We start from the raw sequence: 13,090 nt of genomic DNA on the forward strand, positions 1-13,090 counted from the left end.
CAGTTCTCTGGACCCTACAGACCTGTTGTAATAGATGTATTGATAAAATGTCTGTTTCTCATCCAAAGGCTCCAGCACACACATGTCATGTTGAAAGCAATGATGAAAAAGGAAAGCTGTCCATTCTCTCCACCATCATTCTTCCTTTGCATCTGACGTCTTAGCGCAGCGGGAGCGGTGATGTCGCTACAACACACCTGCTGTGCAGAGGTTCAGAGCGCTCACTGCGAGCAAGAGGAGTTGTTTTTAATTATGTGGTGCCCTTATACTATATAAAGGACTATGTGAAGCTATTATACTGTATGGAGGATTATGTGGGGCTATTATACTGTATAAAGGGCCCATTATACTGTATGGCGGACTATGTGGACCTATTATACCGTATAGAGGACTATGTGGACCTGTTATACTGTATGGAGGACTATGTGGGCCTATTATACTGTATGGAGGACTATGTGGGGCCTATTATACCGTATGGCGGACTATGTGGACCTGTTATACTGTATGGAGGACTATGTGGGCCTATTATATCGTATGGCGGACTATGTGGACCTGTTATACTGTATGGAGGACTATGTGGGCCTATTATACTGTATGGAGGACTATGTGGGGCCTATTATACCATATGGAGGACTATGTGGAGCTATTATACTGTATGGAAGACAATTCAAGGCCGATCATACTGTATGGAGGACTATGTGGAGCCATTTTTACTGTATGGAGGACTATGTGTGAGACACTGTAGTTTATGGAGGGCTGTGGGGAATCATAAATGATGAGGTCACCCTACTTTGCCTGGTGTTTTGAGAATTGGAGTACAGTAGAGTCATACCGTACATGTGGAGGGTACTGTGGGGGTGCCTTACTGTGTTTGGCGGGCACTTTTTTTGACATCAGACTTTATTATCTGTATTACGTATTATTCAAGGTTTTTATCTTTTTTTACTACATATTTAAATTAGGCCATATGTTTTTACTGCTCTTGCAAAGCCTATTTTATTCCGGCATGCCCTATTTGTGATTATGTGTTTATTTTATTCTAAGATTTATTAATTCAAATGTAGTTGGGACATTCCCTTGAAGTTTGTTTCATATGGAAAGGTTCATCATTATATTTGATGAAAGGAAAAACTTCCTCAATTGTAGAAATTTGTTTTAATAAATATCATAGGTGGCCCGCGACTTTGTCCAAGCTTTTACTTTTGTCCCTTTGTGTATTTGCGTTTGACATCCCTGCATTGCGGAAGCACCGTCAGTCCTTGCCATGGCCAGCGTCAGGATGTTTGTAATGGTATCTCGGTGTGGACACTGGAATGGACGGTAACAGTTTTCTTTTTTTTTGTTCTGTTGGGAATTGACAATCATTTTATAGGTCTTGGGTCTGAATTAACTAGAGGGGTCTGGACCTTAATAAATTGGTATCTCTGTTGAAAGAAGTTATACTTATCATCAGGATACCAACAGAACAAGGAGCTTTTATCTTTGCTACAACCGATGCTCCAGTCATTCTTTATGAGAACTTTACTCTGTCAGTCCCATAAGGAATAAATGGATTGGTGGTATTGTAGTGGGGACACATGTGCCCTGTTCCAGCCATCATTGAGAGTCTCAGCCATTGGCTCCCACCGATATGGTTAAGTTATCACTTCTATTGTGAATAGATGATAAATGGGTATGCCAGTAGGAAGAAGTTAAGTAGAGAGGTTATGATCTGAAATCTAAATAGAGGGGATCTGAATTAAGTAGGGGGAAGTCTAAAATGGGGTTTTCATTATTGAATATATTGCCATAATTATCCACGTGTCTATTGTGCACTTCTAATTATATTAGAGCTTCACTGGAAAATGGTGGCTCTCCATCCGTTTCCCACCTTGACCAGTCCAGGAACGAGCAGCTGAGTCTGCGTTGTAGGTATGGCATCATCAAGCAACTCCCAGTCTCCTTCATCCCGCCGACACTCCAAGCCATATCCACGTAGAGGATACAAGGATCGCAGGGGAGGCACCCAAGTCAGCAGCACTCCGCGGGATGTCTCATTGGCAGTCAGGAAGCGAGGAGGGGTGAGGGTATCTCTAGAGTCTGTGGTGGGTATAGGAGGAGGCAATGTGGTGGGTGGGACACCTGAGAGGCCAAAATAGTAGTGAGTATTGAAGACAGAGAAAGAGATTAGGAGCTGTGAGACAGAAAGAAGGGAGACCACTGGCAACAAGAGGTAGGTAGACAGAGAACAGCAGAGGTTTCTTCTCTCTACTGTATACTTACTGAGAGGAGAGGCGGTCACGATCTCACTGAATGGGCCGCTCCCCAACTTATTCTGAGACAAAACACTGAACTGGTAGGGAATGTCAGCCTGCAGGTTCTCCACCACCAAGGAGCTGGCTCCAACTGGTGCCGAGAGGGAGATCCATTCATGGTGTCCGTGTGACACCCGCTTTACCCTGACAGCAGCACAAGAGACATCCAACAATGATTAAGGTCAGTTCGATACAAGAACAAGGAAACCACTGCTGACGGGCGGATTTGACTCGATTTGATGCCTGTTTTTAATTGCATTGCATCACATGAAATTGAGCGTTTTATCCGCAGGCAGCAGTTGGAGGAGCAGAGAAGATTGATAAATAATTTGTGGGGAAAGTTTTATTAGAAATTGTATGCTATTGATAAATATGGGCTTAGAAGTCAAGTGGGCGGTTTTACACAGTAACTGACAAACATTCTTGCATAAACCTATATAAATACTTGTCCGTCACATGTAGGACCACCCACTTGGCTCCTGAACAAGTTAGATTGCTTTTTTCCCCAAAAATCTACACATCAATCTAGTCTACTTCTGAGTTTCGCAAGCAGCAATTATTCTTCGGCAGTGTCCTTCTCACATTTTAATGTTAACCAGATCTCTTATAGAAATCCAGGGGAGGTGCCCCTTAAGCAAGATTTGTCATCAGACATGATCATATGTTAAAGGGGGTTCTTTAGGATGATTACATTGGAGGGCATGGAAAGTGGTACTTAAAGACAAGACCTTAGATTATTTTATTCTTATTAGATATTTTGTGACAAGTTAATGTAAAACTAAGATTTTTAACACTTTCCCCTAATTTTGAATTAACAAAGAAACCCCTTTAATACTTACAAAAAAAAAATGGACTAATTTTCAAAGCAGAGGTGCAAATTTACAGCCAGTGGGTCTTACCAGAATTTTATAGCATTGGAAAATATGGCAAAAAAATGGTTTCTTTAAAAGAGAAATACATTTATTTTTTTTTCAATCAAAAAAATGAAAGAAATCTGTACAAATTGAAATGCATTTTTAAATATTGGCAAACAATTTTTTTTTTTGTTTATTCCCTGCCGAGAATTCAGAAGCCTCTGCTAAAGTCACGTGTACACAGCAGAGGCTTTTTTTCCGGTCCGCTCTACAGACGGGGCAAGACTTCCAAAGTCATTCTGATTGACAGCCCATCGCGTCAGCAGATGGAACTGAATCCCCAGCAGCAGCAGCGGTCTGTGACCACTCGGTACCGGAGAGATCGGTGCCGTGCACAGCAGACAGGTAAGTTGCAATTACCTGCCTTTTAGTGCTTAGATGCTTTTTTTGTTAAGTCCCCGATATCCCCTTTAAGAACATTAATTTTCCAGCTATCTTCCCATCTTTGTCCATGACTTCACCTCTGTTGTGCAAATAGTCCCGTATCTACGTTCACAACACAGACTACCTGATTAGCTTAGAACTGAGCTAGAGAGATGAATCCATTATATATTTATAATGCACCGTAAAAGCAACCTACAAACCACAAATTGATTTACGATCTATATAATACATTTCCCATTGACCACTAGTATGGCTGCCATCATCGTTCCTACAAGGGTTGGCGCCTAGACTCATGGCGTAGAAAAAATCTGGCAAATTGGAGTCTAAGAAATCTCATAGATGCCAACAGTACCAATTTCTTTGTGAAGACCATCGCAAATTTGGTGAAGTTCTTGGCCAAATCCCCACTCAAAAGTGGGCACGTTCTTCTCATTTTGAGTGTTCCTTAACAAGACCGGTCATGCTACGTGTTATTTCTGTAGCAGGACAGCGTATATGGCCCCCAAGCCATGTATAAACAAAGATACATCTCTGACCTATGTTAGTAGAAAAAAGACTCACAGGGGAGCATACCAAACGCTGAACCGCTGGAAATAACCTCCATCGAAACCTGCCAGCCAGCTGATGTTCACCGCCGATACCAGTGCCTGGGCCGTAACATTGCTCACCATGTGCGGGCTGGTGCCTGAAGGTGAACAGAAAGGTAAGAAATTATTAACTATCTTACAATTTTAATTATCATATGTATTTAGAGGTCAAAACACTAAGAGAAGAAGCTTAAAAAGCGGATCTATTTTTAAACATTTCATATGGCTTTGTTCACACCACATAAGAGCGCTGTGGCACCATTTTTTGAGACCCGTAACGGTTTTATTTTTCCATCCACTGATCGTTATGAGGGCTTGTTTTTTGCTCAAGAAGCTGATGTTTTTATTGATACCATAGGAGGATACATAAAATGTTTTCATCGTTTTTTATTGTATTTTATACTGGAGTGTTAATTTTTTTTATTTTTTTTCCTGTTTAAAGTCCATTAAAATGGGGAAAAAAATCCTGTCTAAAAAGTTGTCAAAATATAAAATTATTTCAACTTTATATAAAAAAGTAAATATATACATAATATGTATATGATATGTATTGTTTTTTTTCTTTTTTGCAATATCCTTTAGTTTCTAGTTCCCATAAGGGACTTGACTTTGCAATTGTTTGATCGATTATATATAAGTATATTATATATACTGTAATACTATAATATATATAATAATTGCAGTTGTCAGGAGGACTCCGATGATACTGTAACTGTGATAGTAACCCATCAGTGTCAGGTACAATTCTTTAGTATATGGTCTCGCACATTGGGCCATGAAATACTGTTTTTGATGTAAATTATGTCAGCATTCTGGCGATCAATATGTATTAAAGGGTTATTCCCACCATCGTATTATTTTTCACAAAGCATAGTTAATATGCACTTATTGTTAATATGCAAACCAAGCCCAACATATAGCTTCTTTCTTGTACGTTTTGTATATTTTTGTCATCTCTTTCTGGCCTTCTGTGCATTCAGCTTCAGAGCTGAATGAGTGGTCCCTAGACTTAAGGCTCTGGGTATCGCTGATCGTGCTTGATCTTCCTGAGCCATTTTTTGATCGCTCGTCTCCCACTGGCCAGCACGCATCACTGCGTGTGAGACAGCGAGAGACCAGCGATCAGCGACGCTGGTTTCTAATGTAAACATTGGGTATCCAGGAGCCGCGGCTCTTGGATACCTGCTGTTTACCTTGGAAACCGGCGTACACGCTGGTTTCCAAGGTAAACAGCGGGTATCCAAGAGCCGCGGCTCCTTGATACCTGAAGTTTACATTAGAAACCAGCTTGCTCGCTGGTCCTGATCGCTGGAGGGGCTGTCTATGCGACAGCTCACCAGCGATCAGCCTAACGATGTCCCAGAGATCCCATCCATGTCGGATCGTTGGTGGGATCGCTGGGACATCGTTACGTGTAACGGGGCCTTTGATGTGAAGTATTTGATAATGTGCTTTATGAAAGTATTAATATATAGAAAACAGCTTTTAATGAAGAGATGAGAAATTTGAATAAAGATAAAGATAACTTCTAATAATAGAAAGTAGAAAATGTGAAAAGAAAGATGATGAAGAAATGTGTTGATGCAGATTACTTGAAGTGGTAGTAAGTTATTGCCAAAAGCACTTTTAAATTATGTACTGTATTGAAACATAGATAGTTAGTTAAAAAAATTGTTTGCAACATTCAAGAAACAGTGCCTCTCATATTGAGAAGATTAGATAAGAATTGTTTATCAGCATTCAAAAACTTTTGTATGTTCCTTTGTTTGTCTAACTTTTGTTTTCTTGCAGCCCGCGGACGTGCTGTGTTTAACGGAGGGGTATGTGGCGCCCCTGTACTGCACCTCCTCCTGAGGTGTGGTACCCCACTATCCAGGTAAGGTGGAGACACCTGACCACACTCCAACACCTGCACCCCACACCACAAAGTAGTGTAGCAAAGCACTTTCGGCGGCTCCCTGCTTGGAGTGTAGCATAGCACCCCTTGGTGGCTCCCTGCTTGGAACAGGAAACGTGCTGGGAGGTGGGTGGAGTTTAGTTCACATAAAAGAGCGGGAAGAGTTGAGTGAGTCGTTCAGTCAGTCTTTCATTCATTCATTCAGTCAGTGAGTGAGGATGTAGGACAGTGTGAGAAAGAGAAGATCCCCGGGAGAGGGATGGAAGAAGGAAGTGCTGCAGCAGGCCACAGTGATCTGGGTCTGCTGGCACAGGAAAGAGACAGAGAAAGGAAGCTTGATTCTCCATTGGGAAGAAGGATTAGCACGGAACGTGAGGAGAATAAGAGAACAAGGACCAGGGTTAGAGGAGAATCCTTTTCAAGTTCTAAGCGCAAGGCCGGGGTACGGTCCCCGAGGTTGTACAGATACTAATGGTCCTGCAGCAGACACCGGAGGAGTAGAAGTAGTGACCACTTTATTCCCACCCAAGACTTGGGGGCACAACAGCAACATATTAGTGAGCCGGGACTTAGTAGCAAGGAGTCCCCGAAGCGGGCACCTGTGCTTGCAACAGACTGTGAGTAAAGCTTTGGAACTACATGCCCTGGTATCCTCCACTTATTCCTGCGCCAACCTGCCCAGCACTGCTACATCCCTTGCGCTGGACACTACACCATCTAAGTGTCACTTCACCTACACTGCCCTGGGACTACAGCCTTGCCTGTGGAGGGCTATAACATCACTGCTGCGCCACACCATCTGTCCCAGAGGATCTGTCTGCAGCGCCGGCTTACATCTCTATTGCCGAACACCACAGGTGGCGTCACGAATCACTCATTATAAGCACACTGAACATTCCCCTTTTACAATGGGCGCCCAGGGCCACGGGCCGGGACCCAGCTGCAGTGACATCTCCCATTGAAGCTCATCGGGCCTGGTACCGAGTACCCCACAGCCCTGGGTGTGAGGGCGTCCCACACACATGACAGCAACCAAGATGACAAAAGCCACCTCAGTATACTGAGAGCTCTTGTCATTTCGCCAACTTCATATGCAAAACACAGCTGCCAATGACCAACTCACTTCAATACATACATATTTTTGTTCTTGTACAGTTATAGTATATGTAGTCTTTAGATTGCTGTGACACTGGTTATTGTCACTTCTCACAGACAAGCAGTGAGGCCATTGTGACGCTAGCTATCGTCACTTCTGGACCTTCCGTGAGGCGGGGAAGTCAAGAAGTCCGGGATCAAATACCAAGAGTCTACGTCAAAGGCAGAGGGTAGAGTAAACAGGTCACAGTCCTAGGTCAGCAGTACAAAATAGTGCAGATCGAGACAAATGGGCTAGGCAAATGAATAGTCAAAGGCAAAGGTTCAAGATCAGGCAGCAAGAGGTTAGAACAGCAGAACACTAAAGCATAAGGCATGCACTCCACCAAGCAAAGCTAAGACTGGTAATGATCAAGTCAGCCAGCTAAATAGCCAGGGGATCACACTGGAAGGACGACAATTCGAGGAAGCCCAGTTGGCCCAGCTGGTAATTTGGCTGCTGGGCAATTTTAAATTTGCATGGCAATAACCCAGCATGCTCCAGCACCTGATTGGGAGGCTGGACTATCGCTGATTAGCATGAGGATAATCAGCACGCTCCAGTCCCTGGTTGGGCAGCTGTGCTATTCCGTTTACAATACCGATAGCCCAGTACAAGCCAGTACGCCCCTGCCATCTATTGGGTGGCTGAGCTGTCACTCACTGTGTCACTAGGACACAGTGAGCAGTGGATTTGTGACAATTGCTGCATTTTAAATATGCTGTGTTTTTTTTTTTTTAATTTTAGTTGCAGAACACCAATAATTTTGCAAAGTAAATTTCCAAATAAACATCCTCACTTTCCAAATATGTCTATCATTTTATCAGCCTAAAACGCATTTGACTGGCGAATGCATACATAACTCACCCAAAACGAAGATGGCGGTGCGTGTACTGATGCTTGCCACATCGTTGGCTGCGGTGCACTCCCAATCGCCATGTTCCTCCTTGGTGAGTGGCCGAAACACCAAGCTGCCATTGATGTCCATTTGAGCAATGCTTTTTCCAGGTATCCCCAGCTGCACAACAAAATGAGTGCCTTTAGACCAATATACAGTGGATAAGTCAAAAACGCCATTTCAATCATAAAAGAAACGAGTGGTGGAAAGGTCTTGCACTGAAGAAGTTTTTCAATCACGGCCATAGAAGGGTTTTAAAGGCAGAGGGCAAAGTACAAGAAAAATCAGGTGGAAAACCAACTGTAGGCTACAAGAGAACTGCAACTTAAGAAGTGTACAAACCTAGCTGCACATCTCGTAGGCTAGGAGAAGAGTGGAGGGAATGCTTAAAGCAAACCTATTACCAGGTTTGGCCAATATGAGATACGACCACCAACTTTCAGTACTGAGATACAGCATTCTATAATGCTGTATATTTGCCCCCAACCCGACCTGTGAGAGAAGGAAAATAACTTTTATTATACTCACCTACGTGGCGGTCTGGTCCGTGGGGTGTCGCTGGTCTTGGTCCACCGCCTCCCATCTTCTTGCAATGCCACCCTCCTGCTTGCTTCATGTGGATGTCCCTACATCATCCACACAGTCTCTTCAGCACCGCAATCCTGCACAGGCGTACTTTTCTGCCCTGCTGAGTGCCGAGCAAAGTACGGCACTGCGCAGGCACTGCGAAAGGTCAAAGAGCCTCGGCGTCTGCGCGCTGCAGTACTTTGCTTTGCTATCAGCGAGGCAGAGGAGCACACCTGCGCGGGAGCGCAATGCCGAGCCCATAGGGATGAGTCATCCACACGAAGCAAGAAGGAGGATGGCATCGCAACAAGATGGGAGACCCTTGACTAAGAACATAGATACCCCTCATACCGGACCGCCTCGCAGGTGAGTATAATCAGGTTCTTTTTCTTCTCTTACAGTTAGGGCTGAGGTCAGATATACAGCATTATAGCATTACAGAATCCTGTATATCAGCTCTGAAAGGCAGTGGCCGTATAAATCATATCGGCCAAACCTGGCGACAGGTTCCCTTAAAAAAAATAAATAACAATTAATTGTCTCCCAGTCTCACCTTAGTCCAGCTGATCATGGGGAGAGGGTCTCCAGTTGCTGAGCAAGGAACAATCAGCTCTCTCCCAACATCCTGGAAGTATTCGTCCTTCGGGAACTCGATGAATGATGGAGGATCCTAGTGACAAGACAAACCATTAGACAATGATATGGATCCATACAATGACAGTGTACACTGCCTGGTGGTATACTGTACCTTTAAAATGACTATGGTGGGCAGCGACATGCCGGCTGTACCATAGCTATTATATGGGGTACATGTGTATGTGCCAGGAGCATCGTCATTACCCATGGCCACCACGATAGAGCCGTCTTCTTGTAAATACCATCCAGGAAACTAGGAAAGAGAGCCGTCATATCATATCTGAGAGGTTGTCAAACGTGCCTACTGGTTTTGAAACCTTGGATACTTTATACCTTGTCAAGATCTAGAGGAATCCCATTCTTGGTCCAATTGACAAATAACAATGGTGGGTTGGCTCTGGTGGGGCAGCGGATCACACCCATCATTCCGATGGGCAGGAAGGTTTCTGGCGGCATGTCAGTCACATAGGCGGGATCTAAGAAGAAAATGTTGATGTAACAAACCAAGCCTAACTAATGCAGTGATGACAATGTCAATGCCGTGGTATTAGGGCGCCGGTACGTACGTAGCACAGTGAGGTAGGCGGAGGCAGACGGTGACTTCCACATCCCGTTACTTGGAATACAGGTGTATTTCCCAGAATCATCTGGGGTGACCTGATGTAGCAGAAAACTTCCGTCCACCAAGATGCGAACCCGTGACTGGAGACTGCTGAAAGTAACAAAAGCAGGATGTAAAAGGGAGGGTCCACAGCATGTAAGTGGCATCCAGAACCTGCACATGATGCTGAGACTGATACACATGTAGCATTAGAAGCAGCAGATAGCATCACACATGATGAGCTTAGATACAGCTGACAGTATCACAAATCTCACCTGAGCAGATAGACGTTGCTATTTCCGTGGAACCAACTGTATGTTAGATTGGCGGGGTAGGCCTCAGCCTGGCAGGTCATAAAAGCATCTTGGGAAACATTCACGGTGATGTTTTCTGGAGGGAGGACGATGATGGGTGGGCCTACACAGAAAATACAGGAATGACGACAAAACATTTCTAGAGGTCTTCTCACCTTCCATATTACGTGGGATCACTTAATACCTTGGACCAGGACACGGCTGGTGTGGGTCACCTCGCCTTCTTTACTAACAGCATAGCAGGTGTAGGCACCGGCATGGGAGCGCTGCACCCCGACTATTCGTAATGATCCATTATTAACCTACGTGCATCAAGAGGGAGATAAAATTGAAAAAAAAAATAGAAAAGAAACAATTTAAATCAATCTATAATCAACAAGTCTACAGAATAATATTTCCCATTTTCAGTCTTAAATCAAATGGTGAAGTTTCCCTTTAATTAATGTGTCTGGCTAATGCTCTAAATGCTGACTATGCACTATAAAACAAGTGCTGTTACCAGCAATTAACACTAGAGGGCGCCGGTTACATACAGACAGCTGCTTCCAACATCCTCAGTATAATGTGCCCCAGTCTCCTATTGTTAAAAGGGAGGAAGACAATGCGAGCTCTGAGTAAACAGGGCGATACTGGGACCACACATCTGACTTCCAAAAACAACAGCAGATTAGTGTTTACTGTCTACAGCTTGAATCCATCCCACCATATAAGCGAGAAAGGGTGTGCTGTGTACATATGGCTTCACGCCTGCTGTACCAGTTACTGGAAGCCACAGTCACCACAATGTCTTCCCAGAGACTTCCATTAGTATTAAAGTGATACAGGGTAAAAAAAAAATGACAACAGTCAGGAAAAAACATCACTAAAACCACTTTACAGAATATGTGTTTGGATTTAAAAGCTGTATCGTGTGTACCTTATTTTCAGCTGTGCAAGTACATTTAATACCAATAAAGCGTGCTCCTTAAACCACGTGTCAATCTAGCTAAGCAGAGGTGGTGAAGTGACAGCTGCAACCTCCCACGCTCATCACCTTCATTAATACAAGTAAAGCTAAGCATGGGCAGAGCTGTGCAGCACGGTGGCTCAGTGGATAGCGCTGGGGTCCTGGGTTCAAATCCCATCAAGGACAACATCTGCAAGGAGTTTGTATGTTCTCCCTGTGTTTCCCACACTCCAAAGACATACTGATAAGGAATTTAGATTGTGAGCCCCATCGGGGACAGTGATGATAATGTGTGCAAAACTGTAAAGCGCTGCGGAATATGTTAGCACTATAGAAAAATAAAGATTATTATTATTATTAGCTCTGACAACTGCTACTCCCCACACAGCACATTTATTAATACGAGTAGGGCATGTTATACTCAAAGCTAAATGTATATCTAGCTAAGCATGGGCAGAGCGCTGACAACTGCTACTTGTTGGCAGCGGATTCTTCAGGATACTTTCCAAGTGTGTGACAACAGAGCTTCTTTATTCAGGAACAACATATGATAAGCTTAATAGATCAGGAATAAATCATTTGGGTGCCTCTATCTGTGCAGCATCTACAGCAGGCTGCTTCTCTCATACACAGACACAGGAAAACAGGAAATACAGTCACATCAGGGCCGGACTGGGACTAAAATTCAGCCCTGGCATTTGAAGTTACACAGGCCCACTAGTCACATGGTGACTATATAATATCTTTGTACACTTGTAGGTCACAAGAAGTGAGAGGAGATTAACACGTAACACGTAACATGTAGTCAGAGCTGTGCCCAGTATTTCAGCTCAGTCCTATTTATTGCTTTTAGGTACAGTACTCTTCCCAAAGCTCTGTTCTCGTTTGTATGCACGGTGACAGAATTCCTGGCAGAACTGCTATCCATTGGGCAACCAGACCCCCTGGTCATAGCTGCCCCTATCATACCTCCCAACTTTTGAAGAAGTGAAATTTTAGGCCACGCCCGGCCACACCCATTTCACAACTAGTCACACCCATGTCCAAGCCTAATCGCACCCATTTAGCACTGCTGATCACACTGACTTGTACTGAGGGCACAGCGGCTGGCATAAAGGGCACACTGACTAAAAAAAAAAGATTAGAGAGAGAAAGAAAGAACAGAGAGAGAGAAAGAAAATGAGGGAAAGACAGAACAGAGAATGAGAAAGAAAGAAAAAGAGAGAAAGAAATAAAGAAAGATTCTATAAAGATACTATAGCAGCCCGGCTCCCATTGTAGTGCCCACCTGAGCCTCCCAGTGCAGGACATATCATGATCCGCTCATATGGCCGACATCCCCGAGTCCAAGGCGATCCTGCTGTCTGCGCTGTCGGAGGAGGACATGGTGATGGAACTGAAGCATTCCTGGTTCCGTCACAATCTCCTCATGAAATTATCTCATTTCCAGTCAGCTTCCAGCACATCACTTCCGGTGGAACGTCATGTGTGAGTTTTAAAATGCTCCTCGGGGCTCCGCCATGTACTCCTCTGTCCGTGGGAAAAGCCCGCTTTGTATGCTTCGTACACACTTGGCTCCGCTCCGTACATCCCGTACACATATGGCTCTACTCCGTATACCCCATACAAACGCGGCTCCGCTCCGTACACCTCGTACTCACGCGGCTCCGCTCCGTACACCTCGTACACACGGCTCCACTCTGTACACCTCGTACACGCGGCTCCGTTCCGTACACCTCATACACACACGGCTCCTCTCCGTACACCTCATACACACACGGCTCCTCTCCATACACCTCATACACACACGGCTCCTCTCCATACACCTCATACACACACGGCTCCTCTCCATACACCTCATACACACACGGCTCCTCTCCATACACCTCATACACACACGGCTCCTCTCCATACACC

The 13,090-nt window shown here is 44.3% G+C and overlaps 1 protein-coding gene across 2 annotated transcripts in view; it reads right to left on the minus strand.

The window, feature by feature from the left end:
- IGSF9 (immunoglobulin superfamily member 9) overlaps positions 1-13,090 on the minus strand; it is a 113,499-nt gene that overhangs the window by 31,988 nt on the left and 68,421 nt on the right. For both annotated transcript variants that reach the window (XM_073566975.1, XM_073566976.1), the window contains exons 6-15: positions 10,412-10,529; positions 10,189-10,330; positions 9,879-10,024; positions 9,646-9,788; positions 9,425-9,565; positions 9,230-9,346; positions 8,079-8,229; positions 4,154-4,277; positions 2,263-2,438; positions 1,871-2,121 (exon numbers count right to left, since the gene is read on the minus strand). In XM_073566975.1, the coding sequence (XP_073423076.1) occupies positions 1,871-2,121; positions 2,263-2,438; positions 4,154-4,277; positions 8,079-8,229; positions 9,230-9,346; positions 9,425-9,565; positions 9,646-9,788; positions 9,879-10,024; positions 10,189-10,330; positions 10,412-10,529 (1,509 nt within the window). The remainder of the gene's footprint in view (positions 1-1,870; positions 2,122-2,262; positions 2,439-4,153; positions 4,278-8,078; positions 8,230-9,229; positions 9,347-9,424; positions 9,566-9,645; positions 9,789-9,878; positions 10,025-10,188; positions 10,331-10,411; positions 10,530-13,090) is intronic.

The sequence above is a fragment of the Dendrobates tinctorius genome, unplaced genomic scaffold, assembly GCF_039654945.1.
Source record: "Dendrobates tinctorius isolate UK_male_01 unplaced genomic scaffold, ASM3965494v1 ptg000019l, whole genome shotgun sequence".
Classification (NCBI taxonomy): Eukaryota; Metazoa; Chordata; class Amphibia; order Anura; family Dendrobatidae; genus Dendrobates; species Dendrobates tinctorius.